General features: G+C 39.5%; 1 protein-coding gene across 1 annotated transcript in view; it reads right to left on the bottom strand.

Annotated features, from left to right (window-relative positions):
• Nucleotides 1-24372, bottom strand: part of LOC126183377 (protein unc-79 homolog) — an 852060-nt gene that overhangs the window by 335901 nt on the left and 491787 nt on the right. The window contains 2 exon segments of the mRNA XM_049925310.1: nucleotides 18323-18501; nucleotides 18792-18964. Coding sequence (XP_049781267.1) covers nucleotides 18323-18501; nucleotides 18792-18964 — 352 coding nt within the window.

The raw sequence follows: 24372 nt of genomic DNA, 5'->3' as shown, positions 1-24372 counted from the left end.
CACAATTTGTACCATTGTTCCCAGACTTAATTGGAGTCCTGTGGTTTGGAACTGAGTGGAGGGTTTCCAACAAATGCTTCATCGACTCTGTACTAATCTTGGCTGCAGATTGCTAGACCTGTGTTATTGTCTGGGGATTTATAGGACTACCCTTGACAGGTCAGGGGCGCACTATGAAAAGGAAGCAGCTACTCGGGTAGCAGGATACTTGTGGAGTGAAAATGAGGGTTTTTTAGTCTAGGCGATAGTCTGAGGTGCTCTGATGAACACTCACCAGTCGATATGCAGGAAGGGAAGTCAAACACCATTCAGAAAAAAGACACTTCAACTATCATAAATTCATAAATCAGTAAACTGTCAAAGTATTTGTATCAAAGTCCACAAATTTACTGCTCTTCAGGAAAGTTCTCACACTCAAATTATTCTGGGGACTGAGAGATGGCTGAAACTTGAAATGGAAAGTTTTGAGGTATTTAGTGAGTCATGGAACATATATCACGAAGACAGATTAGAGGACACAGGAGGGGGAGGGTTCATTGCAGTTGACAAAAACATTGTCTCTATTGAGGTAGAAATTGAATGTGACATTGAAGTTATCTGGTAACGTATAACAGGTGAAGCTGAAATTAAGATAGTCATTGGATTTTTTACCGGCCACCCCATTCCACTGTGACAGTTCTAGAGTCATTCAAAGGAAGTCTACGGTCAATAGCACATAAATACCCAGATCATGCATACTAGTTGGAGGTGACTTTAACCTACTGAGTATAGACTGGGATGTCTATGGATTCACTGCAGGGGGTACAGACAGACAACAATGCGAAAAACTTTTGAACACATTTTCTGAAAACTGTCTTGAGCAGCTATTGGCAGCCCATATTCAATGGAAATATCTTTTACCTCATAGCTACAACCATGTCAGACCTCATCAACAATGCCAGTATGGAAATGAGGATTAACGATCATGATGTCATTATAGCAACTATAATTACAAAAGTTAATAAGTCAATCAAGAAGGCCAGGAGATGGTTTCTGCTAGATAGAGAAGATAAACAGTTGTTAGCATCTCACTTAAGACAGTGAATTGACATCACTTAGTTCCTATAAGAAGGATGTAGAGGGATGATGGGCAAAATTTAAGCAGACTGTAAATCATGGTCTGGAGAGTTACATGCCTAGTAAGTGGATAAAGGCTGGAAAAGACCCAACATGGTTTAATAATGAAGTTCAGAGGATGCTGAGGAAGCAGAGGATGTTGCAATCTCGGTTAAAAAAGGAATTCACAAATGACGACAAGTGAAGGCTGGTAGAGATTCGCGCATCTATGAAAAGATCTATGTGTGAAACGTACAACAGCTACCACCCTCACACCTTAGCAAAAGATCTGGCAGAGAACCCAAGGAAATTCTGGTCTTATGTAAAATTTCTAAGCTGGTCTATGGCTTCCATTCAGTCCCTTGTTGACCAGTCTGGTGTGGCAGTTGAAGATTTCCAAACGAAAGCTGAATTTTTAAATTTCACATCCTAGAAATCATTCACACAGGAGAATTGTAGAAACATACTATCATTTGACCACTGGACAGACTCTCATATGGATGACATAGTAATAAGCATCCCTGGTGTAGAAAAACAACTGAGGGTTTTGAAAGTAAGTAAGCCACCAGGTATAGATGGAAACTCAATTTAATTTTCCCCAGAGTACTCTACGCCATTAGCTGCTTAACTAGCCTGCATTTATCATGCATCTCTTGTATAGTACAAAGTCCCAAGCAACTGGAAAATAGCACAGGTGACTCCGGTATATAAGAAGGGTAAAAGAATGGATCCGCAAAATTACAGACCAATATTCCTAACTTAGTTTGCTTCAGAATACTTGAACATATTCTCCCTTTAAATATAGTAAATTTTCTTGAGACTGAGAAGCTTATGTTCACGTTTTAGAAAGCATCACTCACGTAGAACTCAGCTTGCCCTTTTCTCTCATGATATACTGGGAATAACGAATGAAGGGAAACAGACAGATTCCATATTTCTAGATTCCTGGAAAGCATTTGACATGATGCCCCATTGCAGGCTGTTACCAAAGGTGCAAGGTTATGGAATAAGTTCACAGATATGTGAGTGGCTTGAAAACTTCTTAAGTAATAAAAGCCAGTATGTGTCCTCAACAGTAAGTATTCATCAGAGACAAGGGTATCATCACAAGTGCCCCAGGGAAGTGTGATAGGATCACTGTAGTTATCTATATACAAAAATTATTTTGCGGGCAGAGTGGGCAGTGATCTGTGATCATTTGGTGATGATGCTGTGATGCATAGTAAAGAATGGAATTTGAGTGATTATGACTTAGACAAAACTCCTAATTGGTGTGATGAATGGCAGCTCACTCTAAATGTAGAAAATTGTAATTTAATGTGGATGAGTAGGAAGAACAAACCCATAATGTTCAGATACAGTATTATTAGGGTCCTGCTTGACACATTCAAGTCATTTAAAAATCTGGGCATAATTTTGAAAAGCAATATGAAATGGAATGAGCATGTGAGAACTGTGGTAGGAAAGGTGAATGGCCAAATTCGGTTTATTGCAAGAATTTTAGGAAAGAGTGCTTCACCTGTATAGGAGACCGCATGTGGAGGCTGGTGTGACTTATTCTTGAGTACTGTTCAAGTGTTTGCAATCCGTACCAGATCAGACTGAAGGATGACATCAAAGCAATTCAGAGGTAGTCCACTTTATTTGTTACTGGTAGAATCTAACAACACATAAGTGTTACAGAGATGCTTCGGAAACTCAAATGTGAATCACTTCAGGGAAGGTGACATTCTTTTTGAGAAACACTTAGAGAACTGGCTTTTGAAACTGACTGCCAAATGATTCTACTGCTACCATTACACATTGCACATAACAATCATGAAGATAAGATACGAGAAATTAGGGCTCATAGGGAGGCATATATTTAGTTGTTTTTCCCTCACTCCATTTGCAAGAGGAATAGGAAAGGAAATGACTAATAGTGGCACAGAGTACCCTCTGTCACGCATTGTACTGTGCCTTGCGAAGTATCCATGTACATGCAGATGAAGATATAACATTATTGTTGAACTCTGACTATCACATTGATGGCTACAGCTGCCTCACAGAAGCACTGTCAGGTAAATATCCATAGTTCTCTCTCTCTCTCTCTCTCTCTCTCTCTCTCTCTCTCACACACACACACACACACACACACACACACACACACACACACATACAAACAGACACACTATATAGTATGTCTACAGAGCTGATCTATGCATACTGAGTTTCATGATGTATTCATGCAAAAATACAGAAAATTTTTATGGCCTGTACACACTTCATAATATCAAAAGTGGTTTTTTGACAGTGCTAGGATCCTTCTGAAAGTTTTGGAAGAAAGCAATCCAGATTCCAGTCATTTCAGAAATTTACTTTCATACAATCTCAAAACATCCTCATACATCTGTAGCAAAACAGGCTGGGATTCATTCCCATTTTGATTTGTTATTTGCCTATTTAAATGATATTTTTTAGCTTTCTTAATCATCATTAGTGTTAGTGAGAGATGTACTATAAGATAATGCTGTCATTCTCTAATTCTGAGTATAAGATCAGGTGTAACTTTCCTAAATTACATTATTCAGGATAATTTCCTAATTAATTTGAACCATTTCAAGTAACTAGTTCTGCTAAGGCTGAGTTCAATTAACTTAAATAATTATTTTCTATCCCAGTCACATTGTTGACATGTAAACAGATGTAATTATTACATTACTGATAAAGGTAGGAAAATAACCCCCAGTATTCATGTAGCTAATTTCCAAAATGTGGCAGGAACGTCACCACTTCATTAGTTTCCAGGTAATTAACACATCTATGTATGGTATTGTTTATTTAGCTATTTTTGCAGTTTCACCATCAAGAAGACTTATTTCAATTGAAACGCTTTTTGTAACATAAAGTTCAGAGCAAAAATAGTTTTTCTGCACCATTCAAGTAATCTGAGATTTAAAATTCTAATTGCAGGTTACTGAAATTATGTACTTGACAATGTGAACTTTAGTAGTCATTTTTGCAAGGCTATAAGACACTGGGCCAATAAATAAATAAATAAATAAATCTGATGCAAGCACATTGCTATTCTCATCTAATAGCACTCAGAAGGCCACCAAACTGCACATTTCCATTAAAAACTCAAATAACATTGTAATACCTCTATGATATGCTCATGGAATACATGCAAAAATACACATCCACAAAAATATAAACTACTCAATACTATTTCTTCCCATTCCATGGAAGGAATGAGTGCTTATGTTGCTCTGTGTGTCTGCAGGCAGTCTAATCTTGTCTTTGCAGTTGACAATATGTGATACAATGGGACTGCTGAGGACTCTACACATCTTGTAACTAGTCAACATAGCAGTTGGGTCCTTAAAGAGCAGTATAAAAACATACTTTTTGTAGTTTTTTAAAAATGTTATAATTAATTATATACTGTGTCCACAGCTATGTTAAAGCTAAGTATGAATATGCAGACTTTATAATGGCAAAGTGGTCACATTGGTCAGTAGTGTAACCATAATGGAATAAATTATTTGTTTTTAACAACCAACAGCCGATGTAGGAAGCATGACTTCCATCTCCATGTTATATAAGCATGTCACACCATGCTAAAATTCTATCTTGGGAATCTGCGTATATCAATGTATCTGTTGATCTGGTCTGAATGATTATAGACTTTGAGATCCACAATGTGAACTAGGAAATAGAGTTTTCTCTCTCTGTTTGACAATTAGTAAGGGATTTTCTCTGCTCATAGCTTTCCACATGAGTGATTTTCTCTGCTCATAGCTTACCATTTGAGGGGCAGCCAACAACCCTGCTGTCAATGATTCTATGGTGGGTATTTGAGGATATTGTGAGAATTTTAGGGAAGTGTGGTTTATCTATAAAGGAGGCTATGTATAGAACACTAGTGTAACCAAGTTTTAGAACCCAAATCAGGTTGGATTAAAAGAAGACAGTGAAGGAATTCAGACGCATGCTGCTAGATTTGTGTAGGTTTGGTCAACATGCAAGTATTCCAGAGATACTTTGTGAACTCAAATGGGGAGCCCTGGAGGGAACATGATCTTCTTTTCAAAGAACACTGTTGAGAAAATTTAGGGGACTGGCACCTGAAGCTTATTGCAAAACAATTCTACTGCCATCATCATACATTTATGTAATGACCTTGAAGATAGGATAAGAGATATTAGGGCACGTGTGGAGGTATATAGATAGCCACTTTTCCTTCAGTCTACTTTTGGGTAGAAATGAATTGTACAGGTACAAACTACTCTCCACCACAACTTGGGAGTATGTATACAGATGCTGGTGTACAAGTGGCACTGTGTGCAGTTCCATGTCAACAGGATAGGATAGAGGGTAATAATGACATATATCATCTGAGCAAGACATTGGGGAGGCAAGTGAACAATACTTCCATGTCACAGTAGTTGATATAAACAAATTCCTAAGAGAATCTCCTTCAAGATCCTAGGAAGCAAACACATGGATTTGATGGCAGAACCAACTGTTGTAACATTAAAATTTAATGCTATCACATTTAATATGGCAACACAACCATCACACACCAAAATCGAGGAAGATCATATAGATTCAAACACAATACCAACTAGTGAAGCATTAACTGTAGAATTGGAACCATCACACTGTAAAGAAAGGGGGGGGGAGATAAGGATGTTGTAACTGCAGAACCAGCTTAATTATACCCTCCTCCCTCCCCACATGCACACGTGTGGGCGCGCGCGCACGCGCGCTCACACACACACACACACACACACACACACACACAAAATTCATTAAAGTCCAAAAAGCAGTTATCAGCAACTTCAATGAGAAAAAGAGAACAAAGTCAAACAATAGAAGTTTAGGATGGAGTGACAACAATATTATGAAAAGGATAGATTGTGACTCACTGTATAGAGGATACACTGAGTCACAGAGAGCACAATAAAAAGACTGCTATACATTTAAGCTTTTGGCCAAAAGGCTTTCTTCAGAAGTAGAAAACAAACACATTCACACAAGCGGAGCACACAAACACATGACCACTGTCTCTTTTTGCAGTGGCCAGACACAGCAGCTGCAGACAGTGGTCATGCATGTGTGAGTTGTGCAACTTTGGATTTTATGTGTGTGTGTGTGTGTGTGTGTGTGTGTGTGTGTGTGTGTGTGTGTGTGTGTGTGTGTGTGTGTGTGTTTTCTTACTTTGGAAGAAGACCTTTTGGCCAAAAGCTTAAATGTATAGTGCTCTTTTTGTTGTACTTGTCTTTCACTCAACATCTCCCATATATGGTGAGGAGCAATCTATCCTTTAAAATAATACTGTAGAAAATGAGAACAATTTGAGAGGAAACAACTGAAGACTGTAAAGGTTATGACCAGTTATCCACCGTTTGTAAAAAAATCAATGCTAAATGTTCTACCACAATGTGCATGCTCTAGTCAGACATGGTACAATGATGCTGCTGCCTGAAGCATCATGTGGTACACTGCTCATTGCCCCAGAACCTGCCTTCTTATGTGCACACCACTAGTATAAAAGATTTTTTATGTCATAAACAATGAGAGACATTCAAGTCCTGCGACTAAACATTCAATACACAGGCAACAAATACTAAAAGTAGACATGCTCCTGAGAAAAACAGAATCAGATGTTTAATGCGTTATTGAGCATGGGCTAAATGAAGCAGAACTTTGCAATCTGATAATAAGAGACCATCATCTGATTAATTCTTCCTACAGACCTAAAACTAAGGGCAAAAGTGTTGATATATGCAAAAGCAAAGTGGGGTAGTCTCCAAGATATTGAGTACTGTAAATACATAAACTTGCCATCTTACATAGAAAAAGGTCTTGAAATTATTAGTATAATGAATGAAGAACTAGGAATTTTCTACTTATATGGTTCTTCAAGTGCTAAAATTACAATATTTCCAGAAAAATTAATATAATTATTATTTAAATTGAAAATGAAAAACATTATAACACCTGGAAACTACACCAAAGACATGGGCAATGAATCAGAAACCAAAATAAGAATCACAAGAATCATTACTACAGGGCAGAACGAATATAACAATAAATTTAGTAAAAAGACCATAAATAACTGAAATTTTATTATGATAATTAAAACCAACATCATAATTGCAGATGGAACAAAAATTACTAATGTCTTCAACAACAATTTCACAGACACTCTACAAAAATTATAGTGTGAAAGAAATCATTAGTGGTCCGAGCATCCTAGAACACTTGAGTAACCATCCCAATCAACGTTCATCGAACCAGTGAGAAAACATAAACTCATAAAAACCATCCAGAGACTAAAATCCTAAGTCTACAGGAGAGTATGTGACTGGGGAAATAGCTGAAGCACTTTCAGATGTAGCAAACTGCTCATTCAGAGAAGGGGCATTTCAAGAAAAATTGAACAGAAACAAAGTATTGCTAATATACAAAAAGGTGACAAAGATCACCCAAATAACTACAGGTCAGCAAATACACGGTTTCTCAAAAATATTAGAGGTGCTGATGTTCAGTAGATGGATGAGATTCCTAGGGTAACATAATATTCTGATTCTGGTACAACACAGTTTCCAAAAATTGAAATCTACAGAATCAGTTATATCTAGCCTAAGAATATTTGTTATTGATGTAATAGACAAATGGAGCTCTATATCTGGTATAAGTCAGGATTTCTCTAAAGCTTTTGACACAGCCATCCATCCAGGTCTAATTGAAAACCTTGAAACATATATGTCATGGGTGGGTAGGCAGCACAATAGATAAAACCATAAGTTGGAAACAGAAAACAACATGAGACTACAGAATCAGGATGCAAATCTGAATTCAAGGCTGTTAAGAAAGTTAAGTATTGCACACCATAGTTAAACCTCTTTATAAAATATACTGAACTAAATGAGAAAAACCAAAATATTGTATGCTGATGATATGACATTAACAAATGTAGAAACAAATCTAGAAACTCTTGAAAGAAGTTCATTTACTTCAACTAATACCAAGGTGCATGGCTCACACCATATGATTCAGTTATAAATATAAAACAGATCATGTTCATTGTGTTCAATAACAAAGAAAATGAAGGTCACAGATATGCACTACCAGTCAAAAGTTTTTGATCACAACTATGGATTTGAGGTTAAAACAGGGATTTTGTTTTGAATATTAGCTGATAATAAAAAAATATATAAAGAAGCAAAGACTAAGGGCCTGTGTTGTGTATTTGACAGGTAGTTCCATAGATGGTTGCTGATGAGTTTCCACAACAACATTGAAGTACCTTTGCCTAAGAAAGTTTCATTTGAGAAGGCCTCATTCCTTCAGCTGTCTGTGTAGCAATCATTGCACATTAGTTTACAGTACATTATGTGCAACAAGCAGTGGGTTTGTACAGTATCTGTCCTGTCCATCTGTGACATCGGCATCCCCAAGACAGAACAGAGATACAGGATGCCTTCATCAGAGTGAGTGAAACCAAAGCAGATGTTTACAGTATGATCAAGGCTGCTGTTGGAATGAAAACACAGCTTCATGTCTCAGCCAACGGCCGCCAGGGCCTGCTACCTGAGCACCATGGATTGATGGCAGCACCTGAGGTCGCGATCAACAAGTGGATTATTCTCCTATGCCACTCAGGTGATCAAAACTAGTCCCAGAAGATCCCTCTAGCAACTGGCATATAGCCAGAACACAGCTGGCCAGAAGGCCAGTTGACATGCCACCTGGATATGTAAAGATTTGCCATCCCAGAAACAACATCCATGCACCTCATTTGCTGGTAGTCTCAGATCATTAGGAGTTGTAGCTTTGGACTCAAGTGTGTCGTGTAACAGTGGTCTGGGTCCTTTGGACAACTTTGTGGTAATGCTGTGCTGACCAATCTGTAGCAGTTTTTTTCTGTTCTTTGGTGGTCTTTCTTGAGTGAGAGACTTGTGAGGAAAACATCTTATTTTGGTATTCCTCTGTTATAAGATCCAACATGGGAACTATACTTTGTTTCTTGCTTAAATTGTGTTTTTGTTTTCACTACTTTTTGAGATCAGCAATGTTCTTGTTTATTGAATTTTCCTAATAAAAACAGACTGAGAAATATCATTTGCATTTTGTTCTGCCACCACACAAACAGCAGTGGTGATGAGTAGGTTTTTTTCAATATTGCAGTGTTTTTTCAGTTGTTTTTCTCCATTGCAGATGATATTCCAGGTTTAGGCAAACCTTCAGCATGAGTCATAGGGCTGTTCAAATGCTTGCAAGAAACAAATGAGCTCATTATTCAGTGATCTCCTCCCCATCCTTGGAGGTTCTGATGCATAGGTCACACTCAGACTCCTCTCTGATAGTGTTCTGTACCTTACCTCCAGCGTTTTCCAACTTTGGCGAAACCACTGAGCCATGTGAAAACTACAGGCCCATTTGGAACACCATTTCATTGCACATAATGCCACTAGTGGTGTAGAATGTTGTGCATTTTTTCTTGTCAATATGGGCTCTGACATTTATCATCTGTTGAAGCAATTTCATCCTAACAAGGAGCCTCATACTCTCTCCTCTGAGGCACTTATATCTAGCGTGTTGGATTACTTTGACTTGCAGGTACATGTCACACAGGTACAGCACAAGTTTTTCTGTTGCCAGAAACGCCCAGTACAGTCTTAGAAGGAATGGACTGCTACTCTTCAAAGTCTTTCCTGTGACTGTCAGTTCTTCAGTGGGAACCCTCACTGCAAGCAGTCATATGGTTCCAACTCATTCAGGACATGATCTTTGTCCATTCCCCAGATGGCTCCATGCAAACAGGTCTTTTGAAACTGAAAGATCCTTCCTTCAAAACTTGTTTATCGATTATTAGCACACATGAACAGTCAGTTTGGTCATCTGACACACTCCAATAGCCAGTACATGTCTTTGCTGTTTGCCTGCCACACATCACAACAACAGCACCAGTGCCAGGTTCCACCACAAAGGCTGCAGCCATCCCCTCAGGCTAGGTCCTTGGTCCCCACCTTTGGCCACAAAAGCAACATTTGCCCTCTTATAGTCAATGTTTAGTTGTGCATCAACTATGAGATTGTAATTTCCAGAGGGTGACCTACACAGCCTGTGGGATATAGGGTCATAACGCCAAAACCTGTCGGTTTTCAACATTGATGGCTTTGGACTACACTACATTAGACCCTCCAGAATCTGTAGGGGGTGAGTTAGACTAAATTCCACTGGTTTTGTACATACAGTCACTTTTTTCAGACACAACGGTGGCTATCATTCCTATAGTGCAGCTAAATGGCACCCCTCTCCTTTTTCAAGTGGATACAGGATCCTCAGCCACCATAATTAATGGAACGTGCATCACCAGTTGGGATCGCCACCACTTCATCCATTCACAGCCCCTCGGAAGAGTTACAGCAACATTTTCCAACTACAGGAGTGGTTATCAGCATGGCAGCACAGATCAAATACCTCAGGCATGATGTCATGACATGGATTTCAGTCCTTACTGCCTCCAAGGCTACCAGCTCATTAGGGATGGACCTCTTCCACTCCCTGGACGTTGAGCTACATGATTCCACACCTGCTATGAAGACCTTGTATTCAGACACTAAGTTACAAGAGCTTCTGGACTCATCCTCAGACATCTTTTTTGACATCTCTCCAGGGGTCTCTGAGTTCGAATACCATATCGAACTCCTCCCATCAGTGGTTCCAAAGTTCCACAAAGCCCATCCAGTACCATTTGCACTACATTATAAGCTGCAGATAGAGCTCTATCACCTGGAAGATGGAGTCCTGATGCTAGTGCACCTTTGTCAACGGGCTTCGCCCATCATCATTGCCAAAAAGTTGAATGGGTCTCTTCAGGTTTGTGGGAATTTTAAAGCCACTATCAATGTATGGCCCATTATTGCCAACTACCCCATACCAAAGTTGACAACATTCCATCAAAAAAGGTGGGCGGAAAAGTATTTGCCACGATTGCACTTCATAACACCTACCTCCAACTAGCTTTGCATGAGACATCGAAGTCTATCCTTGTCATCACTATGTCTTTTGGGCTTTTTTGTTACAACTGACTCCCATTCAGGGTCACAAGTACCCTGCACATTTTCCCACACTATTTGGAGACTCAGAGCTGAGACATTCCCGGGAACTACCTCAATGACATCTTCATTGCTGGCACTACTGCCCCAGAACTGGCAAGGAAGCTATGTACACACTGCCACAAAACAGTGAAGCTATATGGTGGCTTCAACCACCAATGGACACTTCACAGCTCAAGTCCATCCTTGGACAACTGAATTACTTTAGGAATTTTGTTCCCCATGCCTCAGCTCTGATGGAACCACTTCACCTCCTCCTTCACAAAAATACTCCATGGGGATGGTCTCGAGCTTGTGATCAGGCATTCCAACATCTGAAATCAGCCCTCCTTACACCAGTGTGCTTTCGTCCAAACCTTTCACCTCAGCTGTTGATGCATTGGGTTATGGATTGGAAGCTGTCTTGTCTCACATTGTCAATGGCAACAAAAGGCCGAATTGTCTTTCTCCAAAACTCTCTGACCTGCACAGCACAACTACAGCCAAATCGAGAAGGAGGCCTTCACCATCATTTTAGGATTTAAGAAGTTCCATGACTTTGTCTACAGCTGCTGCTTCACATTGTTCATGGATCACAAGTCCTTGGTCTCCCTGTTCAGTGCCACTTCAGCCATCCCTATGAGGACTGCTCACCACCTCGAAAGCTGGGCATTGTTGCTCACAGAGTATTCATACGACATTCAATACTAGGCCACAACTCTACATGCCAATGGAGATTCCCTCTCTTGTCTCCTGGAGTGGTGGTGGTGGGGGGTGGTGGTGGTGGTGGGGAGGGAGGACCCAGACTTCAAAGCTGATCCAGTTACCTGTTTCCTCTTGGATGACACCACCACCATCGTGGTATCTACATAACCTCTGTACACCAAGTGCGTTGCACGTCACATGGCAGGTGACCCAGCACTTTGGATAGTCATACATCACGTCAGCTTATGCAGCCAGAGGTACATGCTTACTGGCACTTGTGTGATGATGTGGCACTTGGAGATGGTGTCCTCCTTCTCTTGGGGGATAATGATCACTGCAGGTTGAGCTGCCACCCTCCCTGCACCAGTGGGAGGTCTTACATGTCTCATATTGGCATATCGTCCTCATTAAACGCCTTGCCTGCCAACTTCTTTATTGGAGAGGGATGAATGCTACCATCACTCACATGGTGAAATCATGTACTATGTGTCAAAGTCAACAGTTGGTGTCCACTTGCTGCCTGTTTCCTTGGTCTCCAACTGCTTACCTTTGATCCCACTTACACCTGGATTTTGTAGGTCTTTCCCTTGGTTTATCCTGGCTCATCTTAGTGGACACTGGCAGTGGATTCCCATATGTCTCCCACATGTCCTCCACATCAGCCACAAGTACCAGCCATGCTCTCTCCCACATCTTTGCCATTGAAGGACTTCGAGGAACAATTGTAAATGACAGTAGCTCTCAATTTATGTCTGCTGAATTCACTTCCTTCTATGCTACTTCCAGCATCCAATTGGTCCATACGGTGCCATTTCATCCTGCATCCAATGGTTTGGCCAAAAGATTTGTTTGTACATTTAAGACACAGATAGCCAAACTGTGTCAGTAGCTCACCCTGGACGATGCTCTCAAATTCTTCCTTACCACCTTCTGGTCCACAGTCCAGGATGAATCATCCCCGGCAGAAAAACTTCACATGGCCACCCTCATTGATGACCCGTGTCCACCTGTTCCCGACCCCTCCTCCCTGGCCATCCCCCACCCAGCTCAGAAACATTTTAATCCCTCTCATTGCTTGCTGCAGGATCCATTTTGGGCGATGGTATTCACCAGAAACCATCCCCAGTGGGTCGTGGCCACAGTCTCCAAGCTCCTTGGCCGCACCCTGGCAGCTGTCACCCTTGTAGGTGGCACAGAGTACCAGAAGCACAACAACTAGCTCCACTGCCAGCGTGCTTTGGGGCCAGCTTATCCATTGCCTCCTCTTCTATTTGACCTCAGGGAAGGTCACTGTCTGCCTTTCAGTCCATTGCCACTGCTACTGCTGCCACCTGCATTATGCCCGGTGGGTCCTCCTGCTATTGAAGCTACACCTATGGAGGTGGATACAGCACATCCTGCTGCACCGGCGTTATGATCAACAGCTGATCTGAGGTCCAAGGTTTAGATGAGCCTTCACATTTCTCCTGGAGGGGGGGAGGGGCGGTGGGGGGGGGGGGGGAGACTGCAGCATCTCTCCCGTCTGCCTGTGACATTGGCATCCCACATGACAGAACAGAGGTTCAGGATGCCTTCATCACAGTGAGTAAAGCCAAAGCAGATTATTACATATTTCTGAGGCCACTGCTGGAGATGAAAACACAGCCTCTTGTCTCAGCCAATGGCCACTAGGTCCCATTGCCCAAGAACTGTGGATCAACATCACTGCCAGAGCTCCCGATCTACAAGTCAACTACTTTCCTATGCTACTCACATGATCAAAACTAGTCCCAGATGATCCATTCACCAACCAATCTTGTAAGATAGCACACAGCCAGCCAGAAGGCAATTCAACACGCTGCTTGGACTTGTAGGGATCTGCCATCCTGGCCACAACATCCATGCAACTCATCTACTGGTAGTTCTGGATTGTCAGGAGTGGTAGCTTTGGACTGTGGCTCAAGAGTGTCATGGAACAATGGTCTTGCCTTGCTGGGCAGCTTTGTGGTAATGCTATGCCAACCATTCTTTATTTTGTTTCAAGTGAGAGACTTGTGAGGAAAACATTTTATTTTGGTATTCTTCTGCTATAGGATGCAACATGGGATACATATTTTGTTCCTTGCTTAGTTGTGTTTTTATTTAGGCTACTTTGTTGACATTGGCCATATTCTCGTTATTGGTTTTTCCCAATAAATATAGATTGAGGAATATAATTCGCATTTTGTCTCTGCTACCATAGATACAGTAGTTTGTATGCCTGCTGAGGTTCATAACATGTTACCACCTAGTGAGACAGGAGCAGGAGTCTGGAATTGAAAAATATGCTGTAATGGTAGCTTGGTATCAGGAAGACTATTCTAGTAAGGCAGCAGCAGAAAAGTTGACATAGTTCAATCTACAGTGGCGTATACATTGCAACAGTTCAAGTAAACTGGTGACAATGTAAGTGTTTCTTGATCTGTGAGACCCTGAATAATATCATACTGGGAAGATCAATTTATGCATGTACAAATTAACCATCAGAGGACTCATACTACATCTGAAATTTGTGAGCAAGTACATAGTATGCAAGCAGCTCCAATCTCTCTCTCAACAATGCTACGCTGTCCTTGTAAACAAGGTTTGAAGGGCTGCATAGTGGGCAAAATATCTTAAATAGGCAAACATAATATGGTTAAAAAATAGCAATGGTTGCAGTAGCATAAAAACTGGAGCATGCAGCAATGGTCTAAAGTGTTGTTCACAGGCAAATCTAAGTTTGAAATATTTGGAAGCCATCACCAACTGTTTGTTAACTGACTTTGTAGAGAATGTATGAAGAGTCAGTGTGTGATACAAATGGTGAAGTATTGTGGAATGTCAGTCATGGTCTGGAGGTGTTTTGTAGGTGATAAATTCAGTGATCTAGTTAGAATTAGTGGAACATTAAAGAAGAAAGGATATCACAGGAGAGTGATCAACAAAGCAGTTCCACCTGCCAAGAGATTTACCAATTGTGGGTTTATGCTGCAGCAGGACAATGATCCCAAGCCGGCCGAAGTGGCCGTGCGGTTAAAGGCGCTGCAGTCTGGAACCGCAAGACCGCTACGGTCGCAGGTTCGAATCCTGCCTCGGGCATGGATGTTTGTGATGTCCTTAGGTTAGTTAGGTTTAACTAGTTCTAAGTTCTAGGGGACTAATGACCTCAGCAGTTGAGTCCCATAGTGCTCAGAGCCATTTGAACCATTTTTTGAATGATCCCAAACATGTTTATAAACTGTATAGATGGTATGTCAATATGAAAGAGAAATGTAGGAATCTGAAGAATATGATTTAGCCAAGACAGTCACCTGGCTTAAACCCCATTCAAATCTTATAGGAAGCACTTGATTGAGAGGTTAGAAAAATGAGGTAGTCTAATGTTGAAGATACATAGAATAACTTACATGTATGCTGGATTAAAATATCTGCAAAAGCACTACAAAATCTTACATCCAGAATGCTAAGAGTTTGTGCAGCTCTTCTGTGGGTGAAGGGTGGATACTTTGAAGAGGCTAAAATCTAAACCATACTATATCCTACTTAATGACACAGAGAGAAAACACTTATTTTGTTCATCTACTTAGTTTTTACAATGTATTTGCACATTAAAATAAAATATATGGTTCATATCAAGGGTGATCGAAAACTTTTGACCAATAGTGTATTTATACAGGATGAACATTAATAAAATCAACAAATTGCAGGGACATATTCCTGACTGGAAATAGGTCCTATGAACATGCATCTACAAATGCATCATTGCCATGGTAGATAGTGCTGGTAAATGAAAGTTCTTCTGACCATGTACCGTATTGTTTTGCAGGCTGTGTGATTGACCCAGTGTACTATTAGCAGCAGAAGGCCCAGTATTCATGTTAGGAACACCACATCACACAACACTTCAAGCCCTTTATGGGCATTTGTATGATCATGGGTCATTTCAGAGAGACAAATGAGCAGGGAGGCAGCAGACTGTGTGAACATTAGATATGGATGACTGGTTTCTACCTCTTCAGCATTTCCATCTGTGTGGCCATACACAAACACCATCTTGGGTTATCCCCAATATTAATACCAGACCATTCTTCTGGTTACTGTATGCTGCACCAATCATACAGACTGCAACACACAAGGAACACATGCCACATGGTAAGAGGTAATTTCATTTGTCAGTGCCATCTAAAGTGGCAACAATGCACTTCCAGGCATATGTTCATAGGACCTTTTTTCCTCCATTTCCAGTTAAGAACCCATCCATACAGTTTGTCAGTTTTATTAATGTACATCCTGTAGATGAGAAATGACTGAAAGAAGGTACCTGTGCAAAATTTTTGGAAACTGTGTCAGAAAATAAGCCCCAATGGAGAAAATATTTAGACAAGTCTGCTGTAATTTAAACACTGTAATGTGCATTATGAAACAACTTCCCCATTATACCAATAAACAACTTGTGGGTATTGTATACCATGGCCCTTTCAAACCATACTTACAGTATGGAATTATTCTGTGGGAAAGCTCCACTAGCAATAACAGAAATGTGATCCAAGGGAGAGTATTGTAGAGATGCTGAAGAAACTGCACTGGAAAACAATTGAAGGTAAATGAGATGCACACAGTCCCAAGAACACCAATTTACAAATGTTCAAGAACAAGCTTTAATTGATGTATCTAGGAATACACATGAGATGCTGATTTTTAATGAACTGATTACAAATTATAAGTTCAACACACATTCATTCAAAATTGCAGTTTCAGCCTTTCTTTCTAATGGCAAAGTTATTATTATTATTATTATTTTGGAGACACATGTCACACTTATAGATGCCCACAGGAATCACAAAGAAAAGATTAGACTAACTACAGCATGCACAGAGGCATTTACATAATAAGTCTTCCCTTGCACCATATTTGAATGGAAGAGTAAGTCCCAGAAACATAGAAACATAGACATAGAAAAAAATTTCTTGCAAAAATTGTCAATTTGATGTACTTCCCCTGCATCTCTCTGTCCATCTCCTCATACCCCCTCTTCATATCCATCTGCTCCCCCCCCCCCCCCCACTTTCTCTGATCATTTTGTTCTCCCATTGCTCTCTGTCCAGCCCTCTCCCGCCGCCCTCCCTCCCACTCATCTCTGTCTGTCCATCTCTTCTTGTCCCTCTCTTTATCTACCTCTGTGTCACTTCCACCCCTATGGAAGCTAGAGGGTTCTTACCCACTCAGTGTTCTTTCCAGATAATAAGCTTTATGTGGTCCAAGTCTGGTTGAAATTGATCCAGTAATTTAGGAGGAGATGTGGAACATACATACATACATACACTGATGAAACCTTCTCAGGCTTCCATCTGGGTAGTTGCATCACAAAATCCACGACATTTTGATGAGTATCATTCTCATCATCTTCTGGTGAAGATGATGACACTTCGATATAAGATGATGAGAATGATACTCATTGAAACGTCGCGGATTTCCGATGCAGCTACCCGGATGGAAGCCCGAGAAGATTTCATCACCAGTATACACCAGAAAAGCCTACATTCACATACATACATTCATACATACCTCCATGTGTATATATAACAATAGTTTGTCTAATAATAGGCAATACATTACCAAAAAAACCTGCAGCTATCCATTCATATGACACAAGAAACAAAGACCAGTTGAGAAGTGTACCACAAAGAATGAGAGTTGTTGAAGGCAATCCTTGATACTCATGTGTACAATTGTTAAAGCATCTAACTAAGAATCTGTGGGATGGTATGACTAAGAAAATAATCCAGAAACTCAATGAGGATTATTTAGTGCAAAAAGAATTTTAAAATGTAGACAAGCATATTTTTAAATAAATGGGAATGTTTTGTTATCATTATGTATATATTGTAGTTACCTGGGTTAATGAGTGTATGAAAATAATATTTATACCTAATATAAAACTACAGATAAATGTAATTTATTGTATTATCATATCTTTTTTGTATGCCAATGCTGTGATCATCTTAATATCTAAGCTAAATATTTTGAGACATTAGATTAAGCTAACTTGTCCTGTATTACAAGTATACTCTTTACATAATGTGGTCAGTATTTAACTATATGCGTAGAGAATGGGAAAATAACAGCAGTAGTGAAAGCTGTGGCATGGTAATGTGAAAAGGTTTTTTTTAAAAAAAAATACATAGAGCAGTTAGATAGTATAAAAACATGTAATCCAGCATTAGGAGTAGCAACAAAGAGCTGTGGCACAATAGAAATAGGATATATTATTCATATTTCAGAGACTAACTTTACAGATTGACTTACAATATGCATTATATCATTGTTAATACTAACATCAGTGTATCCCAAAGTAACCAGGAATGAACATAACTATTAATTATTTCTCAAGTGTTCTGAACAGTGGAACTCTCATTTTCAAATGAACTCACCAAGGCGTGCTGTTCCAATAGGCAAAAGTCGTTCTGTCTGCTTGGGAATATCAATTTGCCATGGCAGCTGCTGTGCTAGCATGTTTATGTTTGTCAGTTCATACACGCATTTTTGCTTTCCAAGTGATCTGGTTACAGAATTGTACTGCTGATTTTCTGTGCTATTGTGACTGCATGCTCTGTACAACAGAAAAATACCATCAGATGTTATAATTCAAAGCCTAAAAATTAAATTTCATTTAATTCATTAAATCAATTTGTATATTAAGAGAAGGGGCAAATCCACACCTTCTGGTCATACAAGGAACAAATCAGAATAGAGAACATCATTTAACAATATGAGTGAACATTTTGAGAACTTATCAAATAACAAGAAAAATCATGTAATATGTTCAGTACTAAAAGATTTTTTATAGTTGGAAGTACAATGGAAGAAATTTTGTCATGATGATTTGGTACTTATACATACTTATATGATTCAGGAGTTGTGACTGCAGAAGAGTTACACATGGTAACAACAGAATTGTTACTATTATTAGATGACTTATTTGATTGTTGATGGGTAGAATTTCCTGAATTGAATGCCAGCAATGGTTTTAAGTTCCCATGTACATTTTGTTTTCCACTGTAATTTGCAAGATTCTGAAAAACATACATACAATTAAAAACAATTTATTTGTTATTACAGCCAGTAAAAATTTGTAGTTTAGACTGGTGTATTTAAGATGAGTAATAGAAACTCTAGAACCATAAAGTAGATCAAGTAGTACAGAAACTAGTAGTTTCAATATATTTTACCCTTTTCAAGTAGTATAATAAGTTTCTTGATACTACTGCCATTTGCTTGGCAGCCTTGACATTTGACTAGTTAAAACAAACAATAAAGATAGAAACAAGTTAATTCATCCATTACACAGAAGACATTTCTAAAACTGTGGCAGTGAGGAGGGAATCAGTATCATATTAATACCATAGCAATTCCAGATTTGCAGTTTGCTATTTGTGGCCTACCCTTAATAACAACATTGTGTAGATCAAGTGCCTCTCCTGCTGATTATAATCTTCAAAATGGTAGTGACTACATACACACTATCACTACACAAGCAGTATAAGAATATGAAATATTTTTATATGGTTGCCTTGAACTTTTGGAGTCAAATTTCACATCAGTCCTAATTGTTTACCATTCTAAAATATGTTTCAGCAGTTGGAATCTTAGAATCCAGTCCCAGTCAGCTAGAGACAAATTTCACATCAGGCCCTAATTGTTTACTGTTCAAAAATACATTTCACCAGTTAGCATCCAGTCCTTTGAAATCTTATCAAGTTCTGAATGAATATATGTTCCTCTGTTTCAGACAGTACTTCCTTATCAATAACTGCAATGTATGCAAAAAGTCTGAAGTTACTATTAGCCTTTACCTCTAGTAGACTGTCACAGCAGTCAAAGCACACTGTGTCCTAAGTGCAGTTGACTGCAACAGCAGTTCAGTGTCAATGTGCCAGTGATGCGGTCAACTTCTGTAGAAGTTCTGAGACTTAGGCAAAACTTAGCTTTGATGATACACCCAGTCATTAGAATGGAGTGCTGTTCAAGACAAAACATGGTGTGTAAATACCTTTTGGCTTCCAATGAGATGACACATACACTCACCAGCAAAGCCAGATTCAGAAAAAGATGATTCTTTTGCACAGATTTTCCAACCCACACATACTCATTCGCTGTATTCACAATCTATAATTGCTGCTACAGTGCCTACAATGTGCAGAAAACAAATGCATTGTCTATGGCCAAAAGCTCAGATAAATGCAAATGACTGCTGTCTATTTTTCTATTGCTTTCTTGTATACACAAAAAATGTTGGAAAGATTTGCCAGGAAATAAATAATAACAATATGTATTAATTAGCCAATTTTGAGGCAAAGACAAATTGAAGAGTAAACAAGTGGACTTCTTATTGCATCTTATTCTCTTATGTGATGCATAAAAAGATAAAACTCAGTGAACATTTGTCAACAGACCCTGTGTTGCACATATCAATCAGTAGTAGAATAGATTTATGGGCAATATGTTGATTAACATAGGTGATATAGATAAATAAATGGGCATATTCGCACATAAGGTAAAAAACAGATGACAGTTTGAACAAGATAGATGGCAAAAAAGATGGACAGAGGATTACATAAGAAGGACTAATAGCCACATGAGCCAATATAACAACAAAAATATTCGTTATCATGTAACTGAATAGATAAAAAAATCTATTCACCAAGCAGTGGTAGGAGAATACACATACAAAGGTACTTGAATTTGCAAACTTTTGGAGCCAGTGGCTTCTTCTTCCAGCAGAAGGGTTGAAGTGGAAGGATGTCCGGTAAGTCTCCCCTGACCTGGGTTTCTGGGTGACTTTCCTGAACTCACCCAATTTCCTAAACCTCATTTTCCTTCACCCCTCTTCCTACCTCTTTATCCTACTGATAGAAGATGGAGACACTGGCTCTGGAAGCTTGCAAATTCAAACACCTTCATATGTTTACTCTCCTGCCACTGCTTGGTGAGTAGATTTTTTTTATTTTTCCAAATGGTTCAAATGGCTCTGAGCACTATGGGACTTAACATCTATGGTCATCAGTCCCCTAGAACTTAGAACTACTTAAACCTAACTAACCTAAGGACATCACATACATCCATGCTCGAGGAAGGTTTCGAACCTGCGGTTGTAGCAGGCACATGGTTCCAGACTGAAGCAACTAGAACCGCATGGCCACACCGTGGAATTTGCTTAATTTTTGAGCTCTTCCAGGAGCTCCTCGACAGAATAGAAGGAGTGAACCATGAGGAAACTCTTCAGTTTAGACTTAAAAAAGTTTGGGCTACTGCTAAGATTTTTGAGTTCTTGTGGTAGCTTATTGAAAATGGATGCAGCACAATACTGCACTCCTTTCTGCACAAGAGTCAAGGAAATGCATTCCACATGCAAATTGGATTTCTGCCTAGTATGAACTGAGTGAAAGCTGCTAACTCTTGGGAATAGGCTAATATTGCTAACAACAAATGACATTAAAGAAAATATATACTGTGAGGGCAATGTCAGAATTCCCAGACTATTGAATAGGGGTCGACAAGAGGTTCTCGAACTTACACCACATATAGCTCGAACAGCCCGTTTTTGAGCCAAAAATACCCTTTTTGAATCAGAAGAATTACCCCAAAAAATAATACCATACGACATAAGCATATGAAAATATGCAAAGTAGACTACTTTTCGTGTTGAAGTGTCACTTATTTCAGATACTGTTCTAATGGTAAATAAATCAGCATTTAGTTTCTGAACAAGATCCTGGACATGGGCTTTCCACAACAGCTTACTATCTATCCAAATGCCTATGAACTTGAACTGTTCTGTCTCGCTTATAATATGCCCATTCTGTCTGATCAAAATATCGGTTCTTGTTGAATTGTGAGTTAGAAACTATAAAAACTGAGTCTTACTGTGATTTAGCATCAAATTATTTTCCACAAGCCATGAACTTATTTAATGAACTACATTATTTGATACTGTTTCAATATTACACACAAAATCCTTCACTATCAAGCTGGTGTCATCAGCAAACAGGAATATTTTTGAATCACCTGTAATACTAGAAGGCATATCATTTATATAAATAAGAAACAGCAGTGGCCCCAGCACCAACCCTTGGGGAATGCCCCACTTAACAGTGCCCCATTGGGACTGACCATCACTACCACTCTCAATATTGCATAGAATTACCTTCTGCTTTCTGTTCTTAAAGTAAGAGGCGAACCAATTGTAAGCTACTCCCCTTACTCCATAATGGTCCAACTTCTGCAGTAATATTTTGTGGTCAACACAGTCAAAAGCCTTCGTTAAATCAAAGAAAACACCTAGCGTTCACAACCTTTTATTTAATCCATCCAAAACCTCACAGAAAAAAGAGAATATAGCATTTTCAGTTGTTAAACCATTTCTAAAACCTAACTGAACATTTGACAGCAAATTACATGAATTTAAATGCTCCAGTAACCTTGTATATACAACCTTCTCGATAACTTTAGCAAACACTGATGGCATAGAAATAGGTCTAAAATTGTCAACATTATCAATGTCTCCCTTTTTATGAAGTGGCTTCACTACCGAGTACTTTAATCGGTCAGGAAACCGACTACTCCTAAAGGAAAAGTACTGGGATAACATACATAGAACAATACTTCAGTATTCTGCTAGATACCCTGTCGTATCCATGAGAGTTCTTGGTCATTAGTGATTTAATTATTAACTCAATCTCCCTCTTGTCAGTATCATGGAGGAGCATTTCAGGTAACAGTCTTGGAACACTTTTTTCTATGAGCGCTATATGATTCCCTGTTGGGACTAGGTTTCTATTTAGTTCACCTGCTATATTCAGAAAGTGATTATTAAATACTGTACATATATGCAACTTATCAGTAACACAGACATTCCCACTACGCACTGGTTCTATATCCTCGACCTGTCTCTGCAGACCAGCAACTTCCTTTACGACTGACCATATGGTTTTAATATTATCCTGAGACTTAGCTATTCTATCTGCATACCACATACTTTTTGCCTTCCTAATAACATTTTTGAGCACCTTACAATACTGTTCATAATGGGCTGCTGCATTAGGTTTTGACTGTTTCTAACGTTTTGATATAATTGCCACTTTGTTCTACAAGATATTCTTATCCCTCTAGTCAGCCACCCAGGCTGCATGTTTGTGCTAGTACCCTGTTTTGAACGTTCTAATGAAAAGCAACTTTCAAAGAGCACGAGAAAAGTCTTGAGAAAAGCATTATATTTATCGTCTACTGTATCAGAAGAGACTGTTACACATTGAGAATTTGGCAGAAGTCTCCTTCATAAAGGAAAAGGACAACACACACAATTCACACAATCAAGCACACTTCATGCACAAAAAACCACTATCTCCAGCCACTCTGGCAGAATGCAAGTGTGTCAGATGGAATCAGCAATCTGGGGTGAGGCAGCAAAGTGGTATGGATAGCAGGGTACTGGTGGAAGGAGGGGGGGGGGGGGGGAGATAGAAGTCAGCACTGCCTGGTAGAGAGTGCAGGGATGACATGGTATCAGGACAAGGCTGCCAGGCACAACACATTGAGGCTGTAGGGGAGGGAGGGAGAATGGGCAGCGAAAAAGGAGAGAAGCAGAGAAGGAGAAATGACTGGTGGGTGCACTGGCAGAGAGCAGTGTATAATGAGGATGAGGGTATGTGAATTGGGAGGTGATACAATACGGGGGTTGAAACCATTGGGGAGAGAGTGTAGGACAGTGGGCTGCTGTAGGTTGAGGCCAGGCAGATTTTGGGAGTAGATAATGTGTTGTAAGAATAACTCGCATCCATGCACTTCAGAAAAGCTGGTGGTGGAGGGGAGGATCCAGATAGTCTGGGTTGTTAAGTAGCCATTATAATCAGGCATGTTATGTTCAGCTGCATCTTGTGCCAAAGGCAGATCCACTTTGTTCTTGGCCACAGTTTGGCAGTGGCCATTGATCCTGGTGGACAGTAAGTTGGTAGTCAAACCAATATAAAAAGCTGTATAATGATTGCAGCAGAGCTGGTGTGGCAGTTGAAAGTCGCAAAGAAGTTTTAAATTTCACATTCAAGAAATTATTCATGGAGGACAGTCTTACAAACATAAACATACTGTTGTTTGATCATCAAACAAACTATCATAGGGATGACATAGTAATAAGCACCTCAGGAACAGAGAAACAACTGAAAGAGTGGGAAACAAATAATCTGCCAGGTCCAGATGGAATCCCGATTTAGTTTTACAAAAACTTCTCTAAGCCATTGGCCCCTTATTTAGCTTGCATTTACTGCAAATCTCTCACTCAGCACAAAGTCCCAAGCGACTGGAAAAAAGTGCACTGACTTTTGCTTATCAGAATTGCAAAAAACTCGATCCACAAAGTTACAGATCAATATCCTTAACATTGGTTTGTTGCAAAATTCTTGAAAATATTCTCAATTTGAATATAATA

Source organism: Schistocerca cancellata, chromosome 4 (genome assembly GCF_023864275.1).
Source record: "Schistocerca cancellata isolate TAMUIC-IGC-003103 chromosome 4, iqSchCanc2.1, whole genome shotgun sequence".
NCBI lineage: Eukaryota > Metazoa > Arthropoda > Insecta > Orthoptera > Acrididae > Schistocerca > Schistocerca cancellata.
This window is presented reverse-complemented; position numbering and strand designations above follow the sequence as displayed.